The sequence below is a fragment of the Drosophila simulans genome, unplaced genomic scaffold (genome assembly GCF_016746395.2).
Source record: "Drosophila simulans strain w501 unplaced genomic scaffold, Prin_Dsim_3.1 Segkk87_quiver_pilon, whole genome shotgun sequence".
NCBI lineage: Eukaryota > Metazoa > Arthropoda > Insecta > Diptera > Drosophilidae > Drosophila > Drosophila simulans.
Window position 1 is genome coordinate 491,987 of NW_025416883.1, and position 27,202 is coordinate 519,188.

At 36.5% G+C, this 27,202-nt stretch overlaps 1 protein-coding gene across 1 annotated transcript; it reads left to right on the forward strand.

Annotated features, from left to right (window-relative positions):
* Window positions 1-3,089: 3,089 nt before the first annotated feature.
* On the forward strand, window positions 3,090-25,580 carry LOC27208043 (eIF-2-alpha kinase activator GCN1). The gene is made up of 4 exons (XM_039298332.2): window positions 3,090-3,226; window positions 3,280-3,382; window positions 13,156-14,120; window positions 18,666-25,580. Exons 1-4 carry the CDS (start codon window positions 3,212-3,214, stop codon window positions 25,476-25,478), a joined length of 7,896 nt encoding a protein of 2,631 aa, XP_039154266.1. The 5' UTR covers window positions 3,090-3,211; the 3' UTR covers window positions 25,479-25,580.
* The last annotated feature ends 1,622 nt before the right edge of the window (window positions 25,581-27,202 follow it).

Consider the following 27,202-nt stretch of genomic DNA (forward strand, 5'->3'; position numbering starts at 1 on the left):
TACTGCGATAATGAGGCTTCCTTTAATTCGGAGACCGTAACTTCGTTATTGAAAAACCAATATGACATTGACATCGTTAATGCACCCCCTTTACACAGTAGCTCCATCGGCAAGTGGACCGATTCCACAGCACCCTAACAGAAATAGCTATGTGCAATAAAATTTACAAAAAGGTTGACAACACCGTCGAGCTCATCATGAGAGCCACGGTAGAGTATAATAAGACATTACACTCAGTCGCAAATTTACATCCAAAATATGCCTTACACACTGCCAACGACACTCAGAGACTGGTAATTAGGAACAGCATCGAAAAAGCGCAACAGGCTAATCTAGATAGGTTCAACCCTACCAGACAAAATCGAATTTTTGAGGTAGATGAAAAGGTATATCTCAAAAACAACAAACGGTTAGGGAATAAACTAACTACCCTTGTTTATGTACTTCATACTTAAGCATACTTATACGCACAATAGATTTAACCTCCCGCCTTCTTACAGACTACTCGCACTCCCAGTATATTCCTATCACGGACGGTGTTGTACTGGTGTGGGAACAGAAATATTTGCTTAGGCATTCAATTAAAGTGATCGAATTCTTAATAACGGTAGAAGAAACTAGTGGGTTGTCCGATTTATTCCCGATATATTATTAAATGTCGATACCGACCATATAAAAAGTTTATTGTATGCATTAAAAGTTCTTCATAGGATCGCCAGGAGCCTACACTTTCTAGGCACCGCACTCAAGGTAATAGCGGGCACACCTGACGCCACCGATTTTGAAATGTTAAAAATTTCGGAATCCCGGTTAATAGAGTCAAATAATAGGCAGGTAATCATTAACACACAACCCCAAAATAAAATGAATGAATTAACAGAGGTAGCTAACAAAATCATTCAAGCAAAACAAAATAATATGGTTGACACTCCTCACTTGTATGAGATACTGTTTGCTAGAAATAGAATGTTAATAACGGAAATTCAAAATTTATTGATTACCGTCACACTGGCTAAAGCCAATATAATAAGGCCTGAAATTTTTAACCATGACGATTTGAAGTCTGTACTAATTGATCACCCCATAGAAATCCCCGTTATAAACCTAATAGAGGCATTTAATATTAGAGTCTACCAGTCCATTAGTATTATCCATGTGATAAAGGTCACAATTTTCCCTGTATCACACCAACACATCATTCTGCATCTAACGGAGAACATATTAACGGAATGCAACAACGGGGTCCTGGCAGTCACCGATTGCGTACTAACAACATACGCATAGTACTGTAAGCTGGCAATCCACGATACTTGCGCGAAGCACTGCACTATGCAAAGCACAGCCATTTAAGCCCAATCACCTTGGTAGACGACGGAGTGATAATAACCAATGAGTGCCCAGCTAAAGTCAGCACTGACGACGAAATAGCTAGCAACGGCTAACATCTGATTATGTTCGAGAGAGTGTCTTTCACCAACGGCACCAAATACTCCAACCAACGTGAAGCCATAAGGAAAGGAATATCATCGGCCACGATCCAAGACTAAGCATGCCAAAGGATCGATAACGAAAACTTGGAGGTCGTCCAAGGACTTAAGGAGGAAGTGAAAGCGGCTGGAACTACCGACATCTGGTTCGCGTTCGGCGTGGGATCCAGCGTCCTCATTAGCTGCTCTATCCTACTTATATTGGTAGTGAGGAGGAGACGAGATGCACGAGACATACGACAAGTCGTTGACAAGTTCCAGATGACCGAGGACGGTCAAACTTCTAAGAGGGGAGTAGTTAAGACAATTTATGAGTAAACTTTAGTCAGTATATGTCTTGGGTGATTATTGGATAACCCTAGAATCATTATATGCAGATTCAGCAAAAACGTCGTTAGGGGACGTACCTGATTCTCATTGGTTGCTGGTATGGTGACATATGCTGGTTTTGCTAGTGTCAGCACTTTGCTGGATGAGCGGTCGGCTTTCCGGCCGCTGTTAGCTCTAGTACAGTTGGATCTACAACCTGCAATCCCGTGCAAAGACCGTTGCGTGGGAAATCATAACTCCCGTATAACTGAACTGAACAGAAACGCAACATAACAACAAAAATGCTTTGTGCTTTTCTGCTTTTATCGTTTTCGTGATAAGTACTGTTTCTTTTTGTTGTGGTTGTGGTTGACCTTCTTACTATGGCGATAAAAAATATAAAAAATGTAAAAAAAAAATACAAACGTACCGACTTTTAGAGAAAATATTTCATACACAATAAGTATATGGTAAAACCCACGGCGGAATCGGCATCTTAATCAGAGAACGCATCAAACACCACTTTCACCGAAGGCTTGCAACAAATAACTTACAAACCATAAAGATGCAGTCAGGAAACGGTCGTGTAAGGTTATTCTTCCTGGCTAACGGGGCGATCTCGGGCTAGAGGTAATAATTCGTGAACTATCGTGTGTGGCTTTCGTAGCCTAAAATAAATTTATTAATAAAAGTCGGGCATGCTCCGGTAATCGAATTTGTAAGAATTTTCCGACTTTGATTTGAAATCGCAAAATCGGTCCTCCGGTTTTCTAATTCGTCAGAATTTTTTAATTTGTAAAACTGTCACTTTTGTCTGGCCAAAATGAAAAGTGAATGCCTTTTTTATATCAAATCGATCTTATTTACTTAGGGAAATAAATAGTTTAGCGGTGATGTGTATACCACGTAGTTATTTTATATACAGTTTATTTCTGGCCCCACCTCAAATTTTACTAACAAAATTTTGGCGTCGGCATAGAAAAAGAATTTTCTAATTATATGATATCTTCTTCACTATGATTTTAAAATCCGTAAGAGTTGTTTTAAGTTCACGCTTAAAATAGTTAATTCCAAAAAAAAAGTCTGTACGAAATGGTGTAAGCCTACTATTAAGCGGCGAGGACGAATAATTCTCGCAGCTGCTCTAGGATTAGAATAATGCTGAAATAGCGAAAAATATGACCGGAAACATTAAGTGACTTTAAATTTCAATTATTTTTTCCTGTCATCTTCTCAGATGTGAGTGTGCGTTTTGGGTATAATTCCGAAAAGTATGCAAGCAGTACTGTTCTATTATCAATATTCCATATTTAACATATATGTATATTTCTTAATTTTTGATCCTCCTTTTGTTGTTACCCCGTTAACATATATATGAAGTATATCTAATTCATTGGAGTACACGTTTTTAAAATATGGTGGACGAACAGGTTCTTATTTATTATTATTCGAGTAACAATTGATTACCATTTCATTTTCCTAGCTATCTGCAGCTTTGCGAGATTTACCAGGCAGAGTTCTAAACGTGCCTGTTGAAGAACGACAACATTTATTTCAAAATGTATCATCAGTTTTAAAAAATTCTGGTAAGGGATTAGTTAATCGCCTAATTCTTTCTGTTCAATAATCAGATGAATTAAATTTTATCATAATCGTATATCATTTAATATACATTCATTTTTACAATTCAGTGCTTTTGTATAATTAGTGAAAACACTGTGATAAGTTTAAATTAATATGTTGCCAAATTAAGAACAAAAAACAAAAAGAATTATACCCCTTTTCTTATTCTTAGAATCGAAAAAAAAAATGTAACTAAGCAAATGTGCGGACTACTTTAATGGCGCATTTTGGAGTCGATAAAAACTAGATTGTCTATGCCAGAGGCTGCCATACAGTCTCAGCCATGACATGTTTGGCCCGTAGGTTTCAAGAGTTTGGCTATAATGCTCACTATATGGTCATATCCAAACATTGCATTAGTTTAAAACCGAAAAGTTAAAGTTATGTTTAAAATCAACAATAATGTCGTCTTATAATCATATCGAAAATAGTAGATTTTTTTTTGTAAATTTTAGTCGAGCAGCAATGAATTAGATAATATATTTTATATCATATATTCATACTAATTATTTAAATCTTAAGCAAACTAACGACCATACATTGGTATGCAGCCACAAAAAGGAATCCATAGGGAGTAACAGGAATCTTCAAGGAATCCAGGGGAATATACAAAGCGTCAAGGATTTTTCCTATAACATACGTTTGTGAGGATGTGTTCAAAGTGTCAAGGAATATCCTCAGAAATTCCTGGGGAGTATCGAAAAAAAAAATCATGATTTCCTTGCGCTTTCCTCTAGAATTCCTCTGGATAATATTTTTAAATTCCCCCAATTAAAATGGAGAAAAACCTCTTACTTAATAAATGTTTTACATTTAAGAGTAAAAGGTATACTAGATTTATTGAAAAGTACGTAACAGTCGGAAGGAAGCGATTCCGACAAGTATGCTAAACTATTTGTTCCGTATCCGCATACTTTTAGGTATCATTATAAATGGATAGAACTTTCAAAGCGAACACCAAGTTGGATCACATAACTTCTATATATCAAGCTTCTTCCAATCGTCCCCTGCATTCTTTTGGTTTGTTTTATATTTCTTATTGCGATCATGCTTTTAGATGTATTTATGGGGAGGAATTGGACATGGTTTGGGCATTGGTTTTGGTTAGTTAAAAGTTAGGAAGATGGATGCATATGGCATCCTAAAGGGATCCTTAGGGTTCGTTGAGATGATGATGATGATGTTCTGCGTTTTGGTTAGTGTTGTTGCTGATTTGTGGTCTGTTTTTGGTAATTTATGGTATATATCTATCGATATGCCAGAAAAATAAATAAATTTTGCGTTTGCATTTCATTCTCTCGTGTTTCTATTAGTAATTTTAGCCTTTCTGTAGTGGCCTTTTCTGTATCTTGTGCCGACTTCATACACCGTTCTTTCATTATTTATTTTGTTTATTATGTTGCGTGTCCAATTTTGGTTGTCCACCTTTTCTCAAGCGACATAATTATCCTGTTTACCGACAAAGCTAAGATTTTACAATTTCGTCCTATTTTATTTCCTCTACTATAGAAATTATTTGTGACAACACCTGGACCTTCAAGCCATTTATCTGTTCGAAATGTTCTTTAACTTTTGTTTCGAATATTTGAGCTTGACGATTAAGCTCTGTATATACAGATAATTCCCACATTTGTGATAATATTTGTTTTTTCCTAGAATTCGTCATAGAGAATAAGAGCACCCAAGAGAATAAGAATTTTAATTCATAATTTACGGAAAAGAAGTTTAAAAATTTTGGGTTCTCAATATAGTTTTTTGACTAATCCGATTTTTTATAAAATTTCTAAAAACTTGCTAAAAGTTCACGAGATTTCTATTAAAGACTAAGATTTTGGTACTTACTGCTATGATTTGCCCATCCACTAGGTTTTTTTTTTGTTATAGGTGGTATGAAGCTAGGGCCCTTCTCTAACAGTAATTCTGAAGGGCTTGTCGTTTAAAGTTAGTCTTAAGTATTTCAACAGAATTATAATTTATTGTAGTTTATTTCTGTCACTGATTCTTTTCTTATAATAATTTCTTCATGGGTTTCCGTGAATTCCATTGGGGGATATTAAACACAAGACTATCTTCTAGACTCTAGAAATATACAATATGTTTCAAGAAACAATTATTAAGCGAATTTGCGCTAAATGCGATGTAAAATTAATTTTAAAATAGTTGTACCAATTGCTTTCTTTTGTACAACTCATCTATTTCAAAAAAAACGTCAACTACATCCGAATAAAAAGAAAACTGAGCAAACAAAATGATTCGACGAGAAACAAAACATATGTAGATCGACCGTAACGATCAAAGTCACCGAACGGAGACCTAAGAGATCACCAGTAGATTGGGAATACTGGAAGATGACGATAAGGATAATTGCCACAAATATGTTATGTCCATACTGCATACTGTGCAGTGTGAGTTGTCTTTAAACTCTCCACAAATCCGGGTGCAGGAGAGCTGCATAGCAACCGCGAAATAGGCTGGTATGCGAGAAGAGTGAAGGGCAGCCAGGTCAAACAGGAAATAGTGGACCTCGGACCCCGGCAAAGCGGAGAGACCGTGAACTAATAGAGCATGTACCCAGCGGTCCGTCCTCAAAAAGATATATAACGGGATCCCCGCGGCCCATAAATATCAGTCAGAGCACGCGATGAGCAACACGTCCGTGAGGATATTAGAGGAGAGTGCATGTGCTAGTCACGTAGTCAGGGCGCGGGCTCGGTCAGACCAGTCAGTCAAAGCATAGTCGAGGAGAGTATGGACGCGAGACGCGCATCCTGAAACGCCACTCGGAGCATTGAGTTACAACACGCAAGTAAGAACGGTCAACAAGAGATCCGCGAGTCAGAACGCACAGCCAGTAAACAAGGAGTAAGGGATTGAGTACATGTGGTCAGCCGTTAGAGAGCGGCCGCGCACAACCAGTCAGTGTGCACCTAGAACCGCGGTACGAGGACGGTTACTGCAAGTGACGCAGCCGAGAAAGGCGGCGATCCACACGAAGAGGACAGAGAAAAATACGAGGACCGGGTGTGGTCAGACGGGACAGTTGAATCTTTGGTCGGCAAAGAAGAAGTGTTGAAGCAGTATTCAAAGTATTGAGCCAAATGTCCCAATCAGTTTTGGATCGTATATATTCATTATGGTGATGGTGTGCAGTTGATGTTATATTTTTTATTTTTAGGTATTTGCGCAGATCAGAATTCTGAATTCTTTTATTCTGTTCCCATGTCCGTAATGAACGTCTTCCTTGGACAGTATTTCAGAATAAAAGATTTAAATATCGCTTTGGCTACGGTATTTGCATTTTTGTTTGGTATTGGTGTGGCAACTAAGTATTTTGTCAGGTCACATATGAGAGTGACTGCATATTCATTACCAATTTCCAATTTTGATAGTGGGCCAATTTTTCCTACTACTCCCCTATCAAACGCTTTTTCTGGTGTTTCTGTTATCGTCAGTGTTTTGTTATGTTTAATTTTTTTTTTATTTTTGACATGATGGCCCTTTTTTTTCTATTTACACTTTTATGTACTTAGGCATATTTTTCCAATAATAATATCTTTGCACCTTGGACAAGGTTTTTGCAATGCCAGTATGTCCTCCTTGTATTGGATCATCATGTAGTGTAGATATTATTGCTTATTTTTCTATTTCTTTTTCTATTCTCTTCACCGGGTTGAGTAGCGCTACTCTCAATACGTTTAATTTTGTATTGTCCATATTTTTGAAAGGATCTATTAATATTTTCAAAAATATTTTCCCACGATGCCATTTTAATTTGGTAGATTTTGTATATACCAACCTGCTTTTCAATCCTTTGAAAAAACTGATGTAAATCGAGATTTCTATTAGTGTAGAAATCACCAATTTTATATCTTCTAATGTTTTTCTTTTCATGTTTGAAAGAACGAATCATATTTTTCACTACCTTTCGTACTTCGTCGTTTTTAATGACTCTAAATACGTTGGGCCAAGGGCGTCGCAGCGTGAGTTTGGAACTTGGATTTTTTATTAATTTGGCTAAATGTCTGTGGTCACTTTGAACTAGAGAATGCCTACCATATATGGTCTGAAATTATTTATTGCCCAATGGATTGCTGCTAGTTCTTGCTCTGTTGTCGACTTATTACTTTCACTCTTTGTAAAGGTTCTTGAAGCTTGAAGTTTACTAGCATCTGTGGTTTTGCCAAATTCTTTTCTAAAATCTGGGTGTAGGTCTAGGTTTCATTCCCTTTTAAGACACTCGAATGCTTCTTCGCATTCGGCCATCCATTCAAATGGTATATTCTTTTTACAAAGCCTCGTTAAGTGGCATGATTTTTCTGAAAAATTTCAAATGAATCTTCCTCTAATAAATAAAAAATGCAACGAATCGTCTAGCTTCGTCTGCATTTGCTGGCATGGTATAGTTTTTTATTACATCGTATTTAGAATCCTCAGGATGTATACCTCTATCAGTACACTTGTGACCTAAATATGTAACCTCTTTCATAAAGAAAGTACATTTTTCTGGATGTAGTTTTAGGTTATGCTGTCTGCATAATTTGAATACATCTGTTAAGTTCTTTTGTATATGCTTTTCAAAACTACCGATTACTACTAAATAATCCATATATAAAAACGCGAAAGTTGTAAGCCTGCAAAAGCCAGTGTCATCATTCTTTGGAAGGAATTTTGTGCTATTTTTAAACCAAATGCTAATCGCGTTTTTGCTCGTCATAATTGATCAAGAATATCTTCTATTCTAGGGAGATGGAATTTATCTGCTAGCATTTTCTTGTTTATTTGCCGGTAGTCAACTACTAGTCTCCATTGCTTCTTCGCGGAATTAGGCAGTGATTTCTTGGGTACCAAGAGAAGTGGGCTATTATATTCTGATATAGATGGTTCTACAATACCGTCTTTTATCAGTTTGTCAACTTGCCTTTGTATTTCTGGCTTTTGACTTTCTGGGATTCTAGCTTTTTATCTACACAATGGTATTATCGTTCAATATTAATTTTTCTTTATCAAAATTATTAGTTGATATGGTTTGTGTTTCGAGACCAAAAACATCGCTATATTCGGTGCATAATTTAGTTAAGTCGTTTTTAAATAACGATGGAAATTTAAGAAGGTTTAATACTTTTGAAGTTCTTTGCTGTTTTTTTTTTTCATTTGCGTTATAGACATCAGAATTGTGCAGTGATTCGCTTTTTATATCTGCACTGTCCACAATGGCGTCTTTACTTGTTGTATTTCTTATTCGAATTATTGCATTCTCAGTGTCTACAATTGCACTTGCTATTATTATTCCAGGTTTTAATTCCTGATTTGGAATTAAGACGTAAATGTCTTTTGAATAAACATCAATCGTTCTTATGACTTCAGATCTTGCAGGCAGAACTAATTTATTTTCAGCTGAATATATTATAGGAATGTTAATATTTCTGAAACTATTGGGCCCTACTGTGAACCAATTTTCTTGGTCTTGGAATTCCAAAATACCATTATATTTTTTATGAAGTCCAAGCCAATTATACCGTCACCTGGTATAGGAAAATTGTCGGGTACTATATGAAATTCGTATGGTATTGCTGCATTTGCAACACACATCTACTTTGTTCGTACCTAGGGACTGTATTGTCCCATGACCTATGCCTGTTATTATGTTTGTAATTTTCCGCAAATTTAGAGTATTTAATTGATTATTTCTGCACTTTAGCAGTGAAATATCTGCACCTGTATATATTAATAAAGTTGCCGTTGAATTGATATACATATTTTTAAATTTAACAAAAATGCTTAAATTGAGATTGATATTATACATCCCAAGGTTGTATCCGTTTTGGTTTCTTCTATAGGAACCTGTTCCTCTATTGTTATCTTGATTACCGACGCGTCCTCTATATCCGCCGCGATAAATACCTCGTCCTCTATAACTATTATTATAGTTCTTATAATTACCCCTGCAATTACCTTTAATTTGTTAATTTCCTCGATTATTAGAAACTCGATAGTGACCTTTATTATTATAGTATAGTACGCTGTTCGATTTGCCGGCTATTTCGGAAAAGCACAATTTACAATTCTTTTTCATTGAAATTTATTCTTTTGTAGCGTATCTATACGCATTGCTGGCTTCTAGACCATCGTCTATATACGCAGCTTCAAGTGATTTACGGAGATTTTCTATCTCTGATTTATATTACGCTGCTGTTTTACCATGCTGATGTAGATTAATTATTTATTGCTTTAATGACATCCGGCGATTCGGCCTTAACTGATGCCTTTAATATATTTATTTTACCAATAATGATCTTTTCATGTTCAACCTTGTATGATAAAGGACCAGTTATCTTTGTTTTGATTACCTCTACTGCTAGTGGTTCCTGATCTTCTTTTGTAAAATCCGCTATTGAGAGTTCCCTGGGGAATCTAATAAGGTTCATTTTCTGGCCGTCGAATTAAGGAATTGTGGACGAAATATGTCGAAAATATTCCCTGGACGTTGCCACGCTGTCTGTCATTGTTTCCGGTTTTTACCTCATTAATACCTTTGTTAGAGTCTGTTTCAGAAGATTCCTCCTCTATTTCTGCCAACTCTATTACCGCTGGTATTGTTAGATCGTCTATATCTTTTCCTTTGAAATCCTCTTTTAATTCCTTTTCGAGTTTATCTACTTGGATAGTTATTGGACTATTAAAAATTGCAGGTCCAGATATGTATGTTTAAATTATATCTGGGTTTTACAGTCAGATTTTCGTAAAGTCTGTTTAGAATCTTCTTGATCTATCTAGTTAGTTGCTGTTTATTATTAAGTAATAATTGGCGTGCTTTGTTAAAGCATTATACCAATATACAGGCATAGGCATTTATTGTGCCTTTCTGTACCTGTATTTTGTGTGAAACATTTGTATGACCTTTCAAATGTCGATTTTGTGTCTTTAAGATCTGTTATTAAAGCCTACCAGTCCCATTTCTATCGCTTAATATTACACAAATCAGCGGTGCTGACGGACTATTCTTTAACAATATATTCCATTGTTCTATTTTTATTGTTTTGTTTTATATTAATATTTTGTTCATGATTTATGTTAAACATTTACCATTTTTTATCTCTTAATCATTCATATATAAATTGGCATATTTTGTATTTTCCATAGTTTATGGTACCTTTATTTTTTCCTTTTTTTAATTTCCCTTTTTTTTAAATTGTTTCTAAATGATCAGCCCGACTGCCGTAATTTTTGTGTAATTTGTATGCCTCTATGAATGCATTTATAATTAACAGTATAAAAATTCCCAGCATCATAACGGTAATTAGATATAAATTAGTGGTTTCCACTTCCACTTTATTAATTACATTAGCAGTGGTATCCATTGCCTTAGAGTCTATTAATAAAATTTTGGGTGCATTTGTTTAATATGTTACAATATTCAATTGTTTCTATTATATATTTTAATTATCTTATCATTGAAATTGGGATTATTAATTTTATTTTATTGTTTTTATTCTTGGTTTCCCGAACCACCGATTTCTGCTCTTTGATTTAGTTTTCGATTTACATGTTCCTACCAAACTTTTTGTGAACTTTACGGGTCCACGAGCGTATTGTGCAGTAAAGATACCGCTCAATATTATAATGCATGTTTAATTTTACATTAAGGTAAGAAAAAAATGTAATTTTCTTTCTTTCCAATCGTTGCCGTAGTGAGCGGTATTGTCAGCACTATATTCCAGTGTCAGCTGGGCGTCGCCGGTGTTGGCACGCTGACACTCTCTCGAAGACGCAAGGATCGGCTTGCCCCTCTTCTGCTGCTATTGTCCTGGGCCTATGGGCTCAGGCGGTACTGGTGCCGGTCATCGCACTGGTTTTTTTTTTGTGGTTTCATTTGTATCTGCACTCCGTGCTGTACAACGATCCTTGGCCGTCCTTTGGGCAGACGTCTGGTCTCTTTGGAATTTACTTTCTAGGTAGAGGTTTGTTAATTATTTCTTCTTTAATAATTTGTATTATATTTTCTGAGTCAGGCTTAGAAGATGTGGCCTTAATTGCGATTATATAATTTTTTAAATTGTCCAACTCTGCTTGTAATTTACAGGCGGTTGACCAATTTGGTGGATTTTCTTGTGAATATTTTAGCCACTTTAAGTGCTATTTTCTTTGTATTCCTTTCCTCACACCACCGCGCCTTTTTGCCATCTGGCAGTTCTATAACTCTACTCTCTTAGAATTTTCCTCGGGTTTTTATTATTTGTTTTGTTTTATACTCGTCCGTCTTCTTTTCTCAGTTTTAATTAATTCTCCTTTTTATGCTCCTCTGAAGTCCGAACGTCACGGTCGCAATGTAGAACACAGTTCCAATAGATTTGATGGATTTAAATCACAACACTTGTATTCATATTTTAATATATTTTTATTTAGGTAGAGAGTGGAGCAGGCAAGGTCCCGCTCCAATTGAAGTATCTTTTGTAAGTTTTCTTAGGATCTAAAGTATAAAGGGTTCTTAGCCTAAATCGCAGCGGCGCGTATCATACATATATATATTCGAATTGTCGGTGAACGCCGGCGCTAGAGGGGGGGAATGTTATAGGCACTCATGGTATCCGGTCAGCGCTTTGGGCCAGCGTGAGAGCGCTTACTATGTAGTTATGGTTTGTTGTCCTTCAAGTGGTTGCTCGCATTGCGCTTGCACTTGGGCCAGACTGTTATAATTAACTTGCGAAAACGATAAGTCAAGCAAGTCGTTGATAAAGTCATGTTGTGCTATATGGAGAAGAATGTTTGATTTTTCTTCTGGGGACCACATTGTGGCTGGTATATTAGAATCACCTTCAAATTCCAGTTGATCCCTTTCAGACAGTCTTTTTTAGACGGACAATGATTTAGATATTCTGGGAATTCAGAAGACGGCGGAATGTAAGAGCACTTTTAATTTAAAAATGTATCCCTCAGTTTTGGGAAATTCTGGTAATTCATTTGTAAAAACTGCGATAAGTTCAAATTAATTTGTTGCCAAGTTAAGAACAAAAAAGAAGAAAAATTAAATTAAAGTGACAGCGTAAAATTTGATGAAGATACCCCATATTCTGCGTACAAAACGCCAAGGATTTTTTCCTACAACAACATACGTTCGTGAGGAATTATTCGATGTTGTCAAGGAATATCCTCAGAAATTCCTGGAGAATATCGAAAAAAAATCATGATTTCCTTGCGTTTTCCTCCTGTAAATTCCCCTTTTAAAATACAGAAAAATCGCTCTAAAAAACTTAATAAATGTTTTACATTTAATTAAAATTTAACTATACCTGTTTTTCGTAGAAAGAGAGAGTTTAAAAGAGTTTACTACTTTTTTCGTTGAAAAGTATGTAACAGGCAGAAGGGAGCGTTTCCGACCATATAAAGTATATATATTTTTGATCGGGATCAATACCCGAGTCGATCTGACCCTAGGTGTCTTGATGAACCTCGAGATCTCAGGTACTATAAAGGCTAGAATGTTGAGATCAAGCACACATATGTTGCCACGCCCACAAACCGCCATTTAAGAATATAATTGCTCTTGGATGCTAAAGTTGAGAAGAGCTTCAAAAAGAGCAGGCAAAACTGCTTACGTCAGGCTTTAAGGTTTGTTTTCAAGAATGGCTTAGCGCAAATGGCATGCAGTATGATAGTCAATTAAGTACTTTATTGTTCATTGTTCTGCGAAATAATTTAATTGGCTGGCTTGCTAATAACTATTATTTTTCTATTTTAGGTATAAATTCAACAATTATTCGTGGCATATGTAAAGTGATTGGAACTACGATAACGAAATATAAGGATCCTACATCCCAACGAATTGTTAGAGATCTTATAGTAGACCTTGTAACTATTCATCACGATTTAACAATTGAACATATGTTAAACGTCTTTAAAGCTTTTATATATAAAGAATTCGCTAGTGTGTCACCTCAAAAATCGTGTAAATTGGCCGTTATAGCATTGGGATGGATATCTATCATACAAAAACAAGCGCAACGTGAATCAAATATCTTTAAAACCGAGAAAAAAAAATTGATTGAGTATCAGACTCTGTTATATCAAATAACAGTAATATCACCAAACCAAAGAGTTACAGACGCAAGAACAAAAATATTGTACGATCTATGGAATAATTCTGATATTTTTAATGAAACAATGGACACATTATTCCAAATGGAATCAACTAGTAATGTTACAATTTTTTGTATGGCCATGTTTCAATTTAAATATAAAAACTGCAATGCTGTAAAATTAAACCAATATACAGAAAAGCTTTCAGAATACTTCGTAAAAAGTATGATTTCATGCAAACACAAACCTGACAAGTCCTTTATTACAGCTTGCAGTCCATTATTGGAATCGCTCACCGACACTGAATTTGATTCTTACATATATCCATCTTTACAACGGTCCATATTGCGAAGCCCTGAAAATACACTTCAGAGTATTGGATTAATTTTTAATATGTTGAACTTCGATTGCAGTCGTTATGCTCAAAAGGTTGGAATAGTTCTCATTCAAAATTTATATAGTAAAGGTGACATCGCACGACAAGAGTCACTTGAATCTTTAAAGCTTCTGTCAACAAAATGCTCTAATTGGATTATCATAAAGGAATTATTGGAACGTATTTTCTCTGTTCTAAATGGATCCGACGGCAAAATTAATGTGATCGAATATAGAATAAATATCCTACAGGTAATTTTAAAATGTACAACTATGAAATTTTATCTACAAAATATAAAATGAAAGAAAGGCACTACAGTAGCCTTAGTGGCATTTCGAGGGACAGATTAGATACGTTTTTTTTTTTGGCAAACCGAGGGATCCACAGACTACTAAGGCAAACGTGAGCTGCATCACTTAAGTTTTCAGCTCAAAGAAGCTGGGGTCGGAAAAATCGAATTTTTGAAATTGGAAAGCTGGAATCGTTTGGCCATTGTTTGCCCAGTTTTTTTTTGTCCACGTTTTTTACGTTTGCCCATCCTTAAAAATAAATAATTTAGGCAAACGAAATTAAAATTTTAATCCATTAAAAAAATTTTTAAATTTATTAATTTAATTTAATTTAATTTAATTAATTAATTAATATCCCACTTATTATTATTAGTTGTCTCTCTGGCCACTGATAACTTGTCTGTATAACGAACACAGCTTAATCAAAAAGAACAATAAATGAAATCATGTTCGTGAAACGCAGCTGAATTACCGCTGAATTTTCCTAAAAAAAAAAAATGGAAATCAACTAGCCACGTTGCATAACGGAATATATATTTCATATTGTGAAATTAGGTTACATTTCCTGATTTGGATTATAAGCTTGGCAATCACGCTTAGGCACTTAGCTTTGCATAAACAACTATTTCACTTTTTATACCCGTTACACGTAGAGTAAAAGATTCGTAGACTATATTCGTTAAAAAGTATGTAACAGGCAGAAGGTAGCGTTTCCGACCATATATATTCTTGATAAGGATCAATAGCCAAGTTGATCCGTCCGTCATTCCGTCGAGATCTCAGGAACTATAGAAGATAGACAGTTGAGATTAAGTATTAAGTAAGAGGCTGCGCAAGTTTGTTGATTCACTTTTGAAAAATGTTTTGATAATATTTCATATTTTTATCAGACTTGTAAATTTTTATTGATTTGGAAAAAAAATTGTTTAAAACCGCCCAAAACTTCTACGCCCACATTTTCAAAACATTTAAAGAAATTTTTTCATATGTTTTGTAGTCTTGTAAATTTTTATCGATGCTAAAAACTTTTGCCACGCCCACTCGAACGCCCAAAAGTACCACGTCCACATTTTTGAACCATTTTTCGATATTTTTTTGTATAATATTATTAGTCTTGTAATTTTCTATCGATCTGCCAAAAACTTTTTGCCACGCCCACTCTGACGCCTTGGTCCCGGTACCTGGTCTTCAACCAGACCGTCGCAGTACATACCACCTTCTCGTCACCCACACTGGGATATGACGAGCAGGTTGTTGGATTTTTGATCCCGTTCTCAGTATCACCACGTTCCTTTGTTGCACTTGTGACGATCTGTCAGTGTCGGATGGCTAAGGGATGGCCAGGAACCTATATTTGGTTCAGGTGGTGTTGCGTAAGAAAATACGGCCCGTTCCCATAGGAGAAGAGGAGGAAATTATACAGTATCTGATTATTTGGTCCTTATTCATGGGTTTACAATAGTCCTCCAGACGACTGTCTTCGTGGTGGATCTGAATGTCGTTCGGTCCCAAATCCAGGGGTGGAAGCCCAAGAGTCTTCTGGGTTCAGGCTAGCGAGATTATCAATGTCTGTAGACGGGACAAAATTGCCACACTTTAAATCCATTTTTAATTACCATTTTTCCCCATATTTTTTGTCGATTTTCCAGAAAAATAGTCTTTAGCTTAAGATGTGTCTTCGCTCGAGGTGCACCCAAGATAAGTAACTTAATTTGCTTTTGGGAGTACGCTGTTGGTAATGGTGATCGAGGGGTAGTCTTGCCGGTTAAGTGTGAATGTGTGTTCTTCGATTAATACTAATATTAATAATAATAATAATACATTTGTATCGACCTAAAATCGCTGCGAAGTCATCAGGTATTTTTCAAATAGTCTGGTAAGACAAGACAGGCTAATGGATAATGTCTGTACGATGAAGAATCTGAATGGTCCATTACTATGATCGACTTTTTGCATCTCTCTGTAAAGTACCCCAGTTTTGTGATAGTTAAAGAGCAGGAAAATAATGCATTCAGCAAAGTATGGTAGCTCAATAATCATCTTGGGAGTTTTTAGGTCACATTCTGTGGATTATTTCGAGTTTAGTTGATTTTTTATAATTTATAATTTATCTTCGAAATGTGCTGCTGATTGTTGGCTGTTAACGTCGCTAGAACAAACATGTTTAAGTTGCGTTGCAAATGTGATATCTCCGTCTTTATCGCCTCGGCCCCATCCACCTGCGTTATTTCTTAAAGGTGATAATTTGTGCTGGTGTGGATAAGTTCGATGAGCTTTTCATAGTGAGTTTTTACTGCTGGATGTTAAAAGTTGATCTATATAGGGACGTTGGGCGTTTTTTGTCTTATTGCTTAGGGGCATTGGAGAGTTTTGTGATGCACTTTTTAATCTTTGCCTTGCGATTGGCGATCTATGAAGCTGGGTGTCTAGGTTTGTCATCTTAGAGCGGCGAGTGGAACTTTGTGTTTGGTGTGTTTGCTGCAGATTCTATATCGGCATCAGACCTTAGCCTTGGATTCAGATGCGAACTTTAATATTTTCTATATTTGGCTCAGTTTTATTTTTTTTATATTAATCTGTTACTGTGCATCATAGTATCAGCTCTTTGGAGGACGTTCAGATTCAGCACTACTGACGAGTGGTCTGATGAAAGATTCGATAGAGATTCGGCTTTTACAATGTTTCAAGGGATATTTTTGATGATTGCGAACTTTGTTCGGGTCGGTGGCCAGTATGATGGTCTAACTGATGCTACGTAGTTAAGCTTGGCATTTATGATGGCGTTATATAGCCGTTTTCCTTTAGGTGTGACGATGCGTGAACCCTAGTCGGTGTGTTTGGCGTTGTAGTCACCTGCAGCAATAAAGGGACCAGGGATTTTGAAGAATTCCAGAAAATGTAGTTCTGATCCGTGATCTCGCTGTAGTCATATGCAGCAATAAAGTGGTCTCCTATGGTGTTGTAGAATTCCACAATATGTGATGAGTTCAGTCTTGCACGCTCACCGGGACTGCCAGTCAATGTATGACTTCGATGAGCAGGATGTGAGGCCAGGTCGCACTCCCTTCCTTAGTGTAGGCCATGAGGGCTCCTCCTTCCACCCCTTAGTCGTCTTTTACGACAAGCCGGGAACGCTGAGGTAGTATTCTTCACCCGCCACCACACCTGTTTGGGTAAAGCCAACCATTCTGTCTGATCGGATTCCTTTCGAGACTCTTCTTGCCTGACAGCAGCTATGGTCGCGGTAGTAGATGCTGTACGAGACAAGTTCTCCAATTTTTTATGATTATCAATATGATTTTAATTAAGGAATTTGGTTATATATATTTAATGCCATGAAAGCCGTTTGCGTTCCACAATTATATTCACAGGCCAGCCGTGGATTATTTGGATCGTTGTGATATTAGCATCTCCATAAGGAGATTTTGGTTCTGCATAAGGTCCGAATGAACGACATGAATTCAATCATATGCTGCAGAGTATGCATAATGTTTTTAATATTGCGTTGATGGTGCGTCGATGAGAAGGTTATGGGAGGTGAGTCCGAGTATAAGTTCCAGGGCGGTGCTATTAGTTCACGGTCTCTCCGCTTTGATGGGGTCCAAGGTCCACTATTTCCCGTTTGACCTGGCTGCCCTCTACATTTCTGGCATTCCAGCCTTTTTCCCTGTTGCTAGGCAGCTCTTCTGCACCCGGATTTGTAGGGAGTTTAAAGACTACTCACAGTGCACAGTATGCAGTATGGACATATTTGTGGCAATTATCCTTATCGTCATATTCCAGTATTCCCAATCTACTGGTGATGTCTTAGGTCTCCGTTCGGTGACTTTGATTGTTACGGTCGATCTATGTTTTGTTTCCCGTCGAATCATTTTGTGGGCTGCTTTTTTTTATTTGGATGTAGCGATCCAATTCTTTTTGCTTCGTTTTTGGCTTAATTAGTGTTTCAGCAGAAACGAGTGTTGCAGTTGACACCATGCTTGAGGCCGATTAGTATTTGTTTGTTTGATATTGTTTGGAATAGAGTGATGAACGAGGTCGACGTATTGGTTATGATGGGTATCATCAGTTTTTTTTGGGTCATCGTTGATTTTAATGGTGAGCTAGAACGCGCTGTTAGGAAGTTCGTCTTTTTACTTAATTAACAAAAAGAATGCTACAGTCGAGTTATATCCCCCTATTAGATACCCGTTACGCAGCTAGTGGGAATGCGAATGTCATTATTTTTCTGGGATATCGATAGAGAAAAAGACGCAGCGCTTTTATAGTTCCTGACATCTCGACGTTCATACGGAAACACGGTCATGGCTAAATCGACTTTGCTATTGATCCTGATCAAGAATATATATACTTTATCTAGTCGGAAACGCTTCCTTCTGCCTGTTACATACTTTTCAACGATATGCCAGAAAAATTTATCGTTCGTAAATATTGTTACTTATAAGCATCGTTGCCATTTTATCGCTCTTCCAATGTTATAATGTTATATTGCAATTTAAATTTCAGGGAGCCGGCAATTTAAGCTTCAACAACATAGATCAAGATCATATGCCCAACATTTTAAATGAAGCGGTTACCTTATTTTCGAAAGCACTGGAGTGTGAAACGCAAGAAAAAGTTATTTGCTGCACTTTGGAGATGTTTGGGTTATGGACTGAAAAATTTATACACAAGTTGCCAAATGTTATTATCAATATTTTTACATCTGGAATGCGGCTGAAAAACACAAATCAAATTATTCGGCAAAGTTATCTCGAGTGGCTTCTACTGTCAATTCAAAATACGGAGGTTGATAACCATGTTTCTATTATACCGGATCTTGTTTCATTTTATACTAAAGCTTTGCAAAACTCATCACAGTCATGCAATTTGTCTGAAGCTGCTTGCATTGCGTGTATATTGCTTATTTTGGAAAAACCATCTGAAAACTATACCTTTTTTTGGACCACAGTGTTCGATATGAAAAAACTATTTTTTTATAATGACAAGTTTACTACAACAGCTCCGATTACCACGTTATGCAATATATCATTAATGGCTAGAATATTGATAAATTCATATCCTGATAAAATTAAAGGCAAACTAGAACCTTTAGCTCGAACTTTAGTTTATAACTTATGTTGTAATTCAGTTAAAGTTCGAGTATATACTGCTAAGCAGGTCAAACAAATAATAAACGCATCAAGCGGAATCGACTTTGTTAAGTTAGCCTTATGCGAGTTTGGTAAACGTATGAATTTAGTTAATATTGAAACGGACGGGGAGCATTCAATGGATCAGTTTGGGACTTCGAATCAAGTGTATGTAGACGCACTTCTCACTTTAACAAGCATAAAACATATTACTTACGAAGATTCTGTGGATGTTGCTATAGATATACTTCTTATATCACATCACCCTGCAATTGTATCGAATGATCCATACCTATGGGAAACAGCCATACAAAAGCATTTAAAATTGGATGCAAAAAACGTTATACTAGCTAAAACAAATGAAATTATTAATAAATACATTGACAACTATATAGCTAGTGCGCAATACGAGAATACAATATCAGCATTGATTCGAATTTGTCCGAGTCTTATTGTTCCAACAGTTGTCAATAATTTAAAGAACTATCTTAGTAACTTCTCTAACTATAATGCTTCTAATGAAGAATATTTAATATTTTTGACTCCGGATGGAGAGTTATTTGATAAAAGTGTAATACCTCATATAGATTCGCAATATGAAACAGTTCGTCTTAAAAGAGAAAATAAAGTTTACAGCTACAAGGAACAATTGGAAGAAATTCAACTTCGGCGTGAAATTGACGATAAAAGGGAAAAAGAAGGAAAATTAAAAACTATAAGGTATACTCAGAAGCAAGAAGAACAAATTAAAAATCAAATGGAAAAAGAACTCCAAATAAAATTAAGAATTACACTGCTTTATGAAAAATTAATTTCGAAAATAAGCTTGCTAAAAGCATCATGTTCTGGGAATGGAGAACAAATTGCCCAACATTTTTATTCTTTATTAGACGGCATATTGAATGCTTCTAAAAGTCCCCTATGTGCCGAGGTTCTTACTGACCTGTACATGTTTTTGCGTAATATGTGCTTTACTTTCCAGCCAAAACTTGGACGTGCAATCGCATTAGCGACAATCAAACTTCAAAGCCCGTCCTGTATTTTAAAGAAGGAATTTGAAGCTTTAAATATAAATCAAGCTATTAATGATATAATAATTGATCTTGACAATCACGTTAAATCAAACTTTCTTGACTCGCCATCATTTTCATATGCCTTCGAGTTCTTAAAGCGGGCGTTATTATTGTTAAATACCGATTCGGATTTTGATCTTATTTCTAAAGGAATACAGATAATAGCACTCCATACAACGGCAGGTGATTGTTGTAAGCCACAGTTTATGCCTCGATTTGGTATGTTTAAAATGTTGTTAGATCTTTTAAGGAACAACAATAAACTCTGGGCACAGACTTCAGATGCCATCTTACAAGTTGCGAAGTGTTCTAATGGTGATAATTGTTCTTCTAGTCCGGATAACCATATTATAAGCATATTTCTGCAAGCATTGCAACATTGTTCTGACGCTGTAAGAAAAGTGGCATTGCAATCTTTGAAAATAATGGTTAATGGAATTGTAAATCATATAAAAGTTGATAACAGTCTTGAAAAGGTAATTATAAAACGAATTTGGGTTGCAAAACATGATCCAGAAGAAGAAAACCGAGAACTGGCTTTATTTTTGTGGAACACTGCAAAATTTCCTTTACCCGGATATGTCGATATTATTGATGATATCACACACTCCGAGACCTGCATTCAAAAATCCGCTTCAGAATCCTTAATTCCGCTATTAGCTGGCGATGAAGTTGTAATAAAATGCGTTATAAAGAAGTTATTTTCTATTTACAAAGCAAAGCTGGCCCTATTACCGCCGGTATTGGATCAATTTGACCGTGAAATTGAGCCTGCAATCGATCAGTGGGAACCACGAAGAGGTGTTGCTATTGCATTCTCCACTATCGCTTTCCTATTATCTATTGAAGATATAAACGATATTATGAATTTTATGGTATCACAAGGACTCGGTGACCGAGAAGATGTTGTACATAAGGAAATGTTAGCTACTGCATTAAAGATTGTTGATTTACACGGAAATAAAGCAATTGTAAATTTGCTACCAGTATTCGAAGATTTTCTCGATAAGGCGCCAAAATCCCAAAGTTACGACAACATACGTCAAGCTGTTGTGATATTGATGGGTTCTCTAGCACGTCATTTGGAAAAAGATGACAAACGAATTGACCCAATTGTTAAAAGGTTAATAACAGCACTGTCTACTCCATCACAACAAGTTCAGGAAGCGGTGTCGAATTGCTTACCTCATCTTATGCCATCCGTAAAGGATGAGGCCTCTTCAATGATAAAAAAACTATTACACTCATTGGCGAAGTCTGAAAAATATGGTGAAAGACGTGGAGCTGCGTATGGTATTGCCGGGATAGTTAAGGGTCTCGGGATTTTATCACTAAAGCAACTAGACATAATGTCAAAGCTGACCGCTTTTATCCAAGATAAAAAAAATTATAGGTCCAGAGAAGGCGCTTTGTTTGCTTTTGAAGTTTTGTGTAGTACACTTGGACGTTTATTTGAACCTTATATAGTTCATGTCTTGCCACATTTGTTACAATGTTTTGGTGATCCGTCGCAGTACGTTAGACAGGCAGCCGATGATACTGCTAAAGTAGTTATGAGAAAACTTTCCGCACATGGTGTTAAGCTAGTACTTCCGTCACTTTTGGAAGCTCTTGACGAAGATTCATGGAGAACAAAAACAGCATCAGTTGAACTGTTAGGTGCAATGGCATTCTGTGCACCAAAGCAACTTTCATCTTGCCTTCCAAGTATAGTTCCAAAACTAATTCAAGTCCTGGGAGATTCTCACACTAAAGTACAAGAATCGGGTGCAGAAGCTCTTAAGGTAATTGGATCTGTTATAAAAAATCCTGAAATTCAAGCTATTGTCCCCGTGCTTTTGGATGCATTGGAAGATCCATCCAACAATACATCCACTTGTTTGCAAAGCTTGCTAAAAACTAAGTTTATTCACTTTATTGATGCTCCCTCATTAGCTCTAATTATGCCAGTGGTGCAACGTGCCTTTATGGACCGATCCACAGAGACTAGAAAAATGGCTGCACAAATAATAGGAAATATGTATTCCCTAACAGATCAAAAAGATCTTGCGCCCTACTTACCAAGTATTATTCCTGGCCTAAAATCATCATTACTAGATCCAGTCCCTGAAGTGCGAGCTGTGTCGGCTCGTGCGCTTGGTGCTATGGTTAAAGGTATGGGTGAAAGTTCATTTGAAAATTTATTGCCCTGGCTTATGGAAACTCTAACTTCCGAGTCTAGCAGTGTGGATCGCAGTGGAGCAGCACAAGGACTCTCTGAAGTAGTTGGAGGACTTGGCGTTGAAAAGATGCATAAACTTATGCCGGAAATAATTTCGACTGCAGAACGCGTAGACATCGCTGCACATGTTAAAGATGGATATATAATGATGTTTATATATATGCCTGGAGCATTTCAAGAAGAATTTACACCATATATCGGACAAATTATCAATCCGATTTTAAAGGCTTTGGCAGACGAAAGCGAATTCGTTCGTGATACTGCTTTAAAGGCAGGTCAACGTATTGTTAATTTATACGCAGAAACTGCTGTGGCACTTTTACTTCCTGAGCTTGAAAAGGGGCTGTTCGATGATAATTGGCGGATTCGATATAGTTCTGTTCAATTACTTGGAGACCTGTTGTATCGAATATCTGGAGTATCTGGAAAAATGACTACGGAAACAGCAAGCGAAGATGATAATTTTGGTACGGAGCATTCACATACAGCTATTATTCACTTTTTGGGCGATGAACGTAGAAATAGAGTATTGTCAGGGCTTTACATGGGACGTAGTGACGTTTCATTGATGGTGCGACAGGCTGCACTGCATGTATGGAAAGTTGTTGTGACAAATACTCCGCGTACTCTGCGTGAGATTCTACCAACACTGTTCGGCTTACTACTTGGATGTTTGGCAAGCACAAGTTATGATAAAAGACAAGTGGCAGCGCGAACTTTGGGAGATTTGGTAAGAAAACTTGGGGAACGAGTTTTGCCAGAAATAATTCCTATTCTTGAAAATGGTCTAAACTCTGATCATCCTGATCAACGTCAGGGAGTATGCATTGGTTTGTCTGAAATAATGGGTTCTACATCAAAAGAAATGGTACTTACGTTTATTGAGAGTCTGGTCCCTACAGTCCGAAAGGCTTTGTGCGATCCCTTACCTGAAGTTCGAGAAGCAGCAGCAAAAACATTTGAGTCCTTACATAGCACAGTGGGATCTCGAGCGTTGGATGAAATTCTGCCATTTATGCTGCAAGGTCTTTCAGACCCCGACCCCTTCGTCGCTGAGAATACTTTAGACGGTCTTAGACAGGTAATGTCTATTAAATCAAGAGTTGTTTTGCCATATCTTGTGCCGCAACTAACATCCCCACCAGTGAATACAAAAGCCTTATCTATACTAGTCTCTGTCGCTGGAGAAGCGTTAATCAAATATTTGCCTAAAATATTATCAGCATTATTGGAGGCTTTATCAGACGCCTACGGATATCCTAATGAACCACAGGAGAACGAGTACTGCCAAACGGTTATATTGTCAGTAACAGATGAAACTGGAATTAGGACAATAATGGATACATTGCTTATTTCAGCGAATTCTTCTGACCTTTGCACTCGGAAGTCTGCGGCAAGCTTACTATCTGCTTTTTGTATTCATTCACCCGGCAATTACTATGAATACATTCCTCAACTTTTAAGATGTTTACTTAAGTTGTTAGTAGAAAGTGATAAAGATATACTACAGAAATCCTGGGAGGCTCTTAACGCTGTAATTAAAGGCATGAATGCTGCGCAACAAATATGTCATGTATCTGATGTTCGCCAGGCCGTTAGGTTTGCAGCAAGCGAACTTAAAGGAACAGAGCTTCCTGGATTTTGTCTTCCAAAAGGAATTACTCCACTATTACCGGTGTTTCGGGAAGCTATTTTAAATGGATTACCAGAGGAAAAAGAAAACGCGGCACAAGGACTCGGTGAAGTTATTTTTCTAACTAATGCAAAATCATTACAGCCTTCAGTAGTACACATAACAGGTCCATTGATTCGAATACTAGGAGACCGTTTCAACGCAGCAGTTAAGGCTGCAGTACTGGAAACCTTGTCAATTTTACTTCATAAAGTTGGTGTTATGTTAAAACAGTTTTTACCACAGCTTCAGACCACTTTTCTTAAAGCATTACATGATCAAAATCGAAACGTTAGAATGAAAGCTGGAAAAGCATTGTCTGAGTTAGTGGCAATTCATTCTAGAGCAGAGCCATTATTTAATGAAATTCATAATGGAATTAAAAACTCGGATGATTCTTCTGTCAGGGAGACAATGCTCCATGCACTTCGAAGTATTGTGAGTCGATCTGGAGACAAAATGACTGAACCAATTAAAAAACAAATTTATGTTACCTTATTGAGTATGATCGGACATCAAGAAGACGCTACTCGAAGCGCAGTAGGAGGATGCTTGGGAGCGATATTAAAGTACATTGATTCTGAACATGTATATGATTTGTTTAATAATATTATACTGACGAATAATACAGATGATCTAATAGTGAAACATGGACACACAATAGTATTGTTTGTAGCACTAAAAGAGTGCCCCACCGAAGTACTTGTGTTAAATTTGCCTGAAAAGATTACATCTTATGTATTGATCAATATTTTATCAGAAAAAGTGTCAATTGCCTCCAATGCTGTAAGAGCTGTCACTTACCTTTTGGACTATTACCTTGTCAACAAAAATGAACCCCCTATTAAAATTGTGGTTGCGTTATCTAGAGCAATGAATCATTCTAGCAACGATGTCAAGCAGCTTGTTGCACAAAGTTGTACCTACCTTTCTAAAAATTTGTCAGCAGATCAAAGTAATATTGATGTTTTGAAATATTTGGTGCCTATGCTGGTAAATGGAACTAAAGAAAAAAATGGTTATGTGAAATCAAATTCAGAACTAGCATTAATTTCCATTTTGAGATTAAGAGATGACGATACGACCTTTTTAAAAATTTCAGGTCTGTTAGATTCTGGGGCTAGAGACTCTTTAAATGAAGTAGTTTTAAAAGTTTTAAAACGCACATCTTTACAATCTATTATAAAAGAAGAAGAATTGGATGACACCCTGCAAGCATAACCAATTTACCTTAAAACCCTTCCAAAAATATCTTGAACTCTTAAAAAATTTATGTATTTAAAATTTTTTTGTAAATAAAGTGAAATTTAAAAAGTAATTAAATTCAACGTCTTATATTATAAATTGTATTTAATATTGGGTAAGTAGACTTGTAGTTGGTTGAAAACGAATAGATATACTAAATAAATCTTTGGGTGGAGTGATGGGTTTCAATGCCGTAAAAAAAGGATGAATTCCGAGTACATATGTACATAATTACACGCTAATGTTTTATTACTAAAGGAAGGTCGTTAATAAATAAGGTAAAAAGAAGCGGACCAAGGTGGCTCCGTTGTGGAACGCCGGATGTGACTCGGAAATACAAGAACGAGGAAATCCAATTTAAAAGATTAACAGGGAAACCTAATAAATCAAGTTTCCTTACTAGAAGAAAATGATTGACAGAGTAATATGCTTTACTAAAGTCAGTGTAGATGACATCAGTTTGAAGATTAATTTTGAAGCCCTAACTTACGAAGGAAGTTAGCTCCAAAAGGTGAGTGGTTGTTCATCTGACATGACATGGTGATATAATCGACCTCAAAGGTGGTGCAAATGAGGAGTGAACTGTAACGAACTGTTTTTTTCGGTTCTGCTCGCTACGAGTTGCAGCGGCTAGCTCAGAGAGTTTGTGTGTTCGTCCGACCAAATTTAGGATTTGTGTGATTGGCCAACCAAGGACAGAGTTTCATTTTAAAAAAGCTTTATTGGTCGATACTTCGACAATGGATTCATTCGGCGATCGCCATCTGCCGCGCCATGTTGCTCCTTCTTTGTCTTTCCTGCGTTGTTCTTAACAATGGACCCCGTGCGGTTAAGCCAACGCTCCTCCTGGGACCCCCTGTGCCGACCACTGACTTCACTGTCCCATTTAACCACGACATGCCCTTGAAGGGCTTAGGATGCTATGGGGCAGGCTGTATCTTCCTCTAGGTTAAGCTAACGCTCTTCATGGGACCACCTGCGCCGACCACTGACCCTGCTCCGACAATCGCTCTTTACTTGCATTGAATCCTTGTCGAACGGACACACACTCACTGGCTGATTTCACTGATCATATCTTTATATTACCATGCGATATTTTGGCACACGATTTTTTCGGCGTGGCTCTAGTGGTATATTATTTTTGTTCAATTGGCACCATGTGAAAAATTCTTGTTTTGCATTGCCTTAACGTTATTATTATTCAAATATAGCTTAGAAATAACCTAATATATGTACATAATATACCAAAATACATTTCACAAATGTCTTTATATTAGAATATTTGCCATTAGAGTATTTACCGTGCGACGTGTGAAAAATTAATAAGGCAATGATTGTTGAGTGCTTGTGTCCGCACTTCGTGCCTCAAGATATGACTTTTGCAACAAACTGTTTTAATATTTTTATTTATTTTATACATTTTTATTACTTAAATTTTTATACTTCGCAAAACTAAAGGCACCATCTGATCTTTTTTTTAATATTTGTAAAATACACATTAAAGTTTTTGAAATATTTTTAAAAATAATAAAGACAAATGTGTATACAAAATTTATTGTTGAGCATTAAGTGCACGAATAAAAGTAGTGCTTTCTCATAATGGTTTTATGTAAATAATGAATGTTATTTGTATATATTAAACATAATTAATTATTAACATAAATACAAATATATAAAAGGTAGCTAATTCGAGCCTCGAT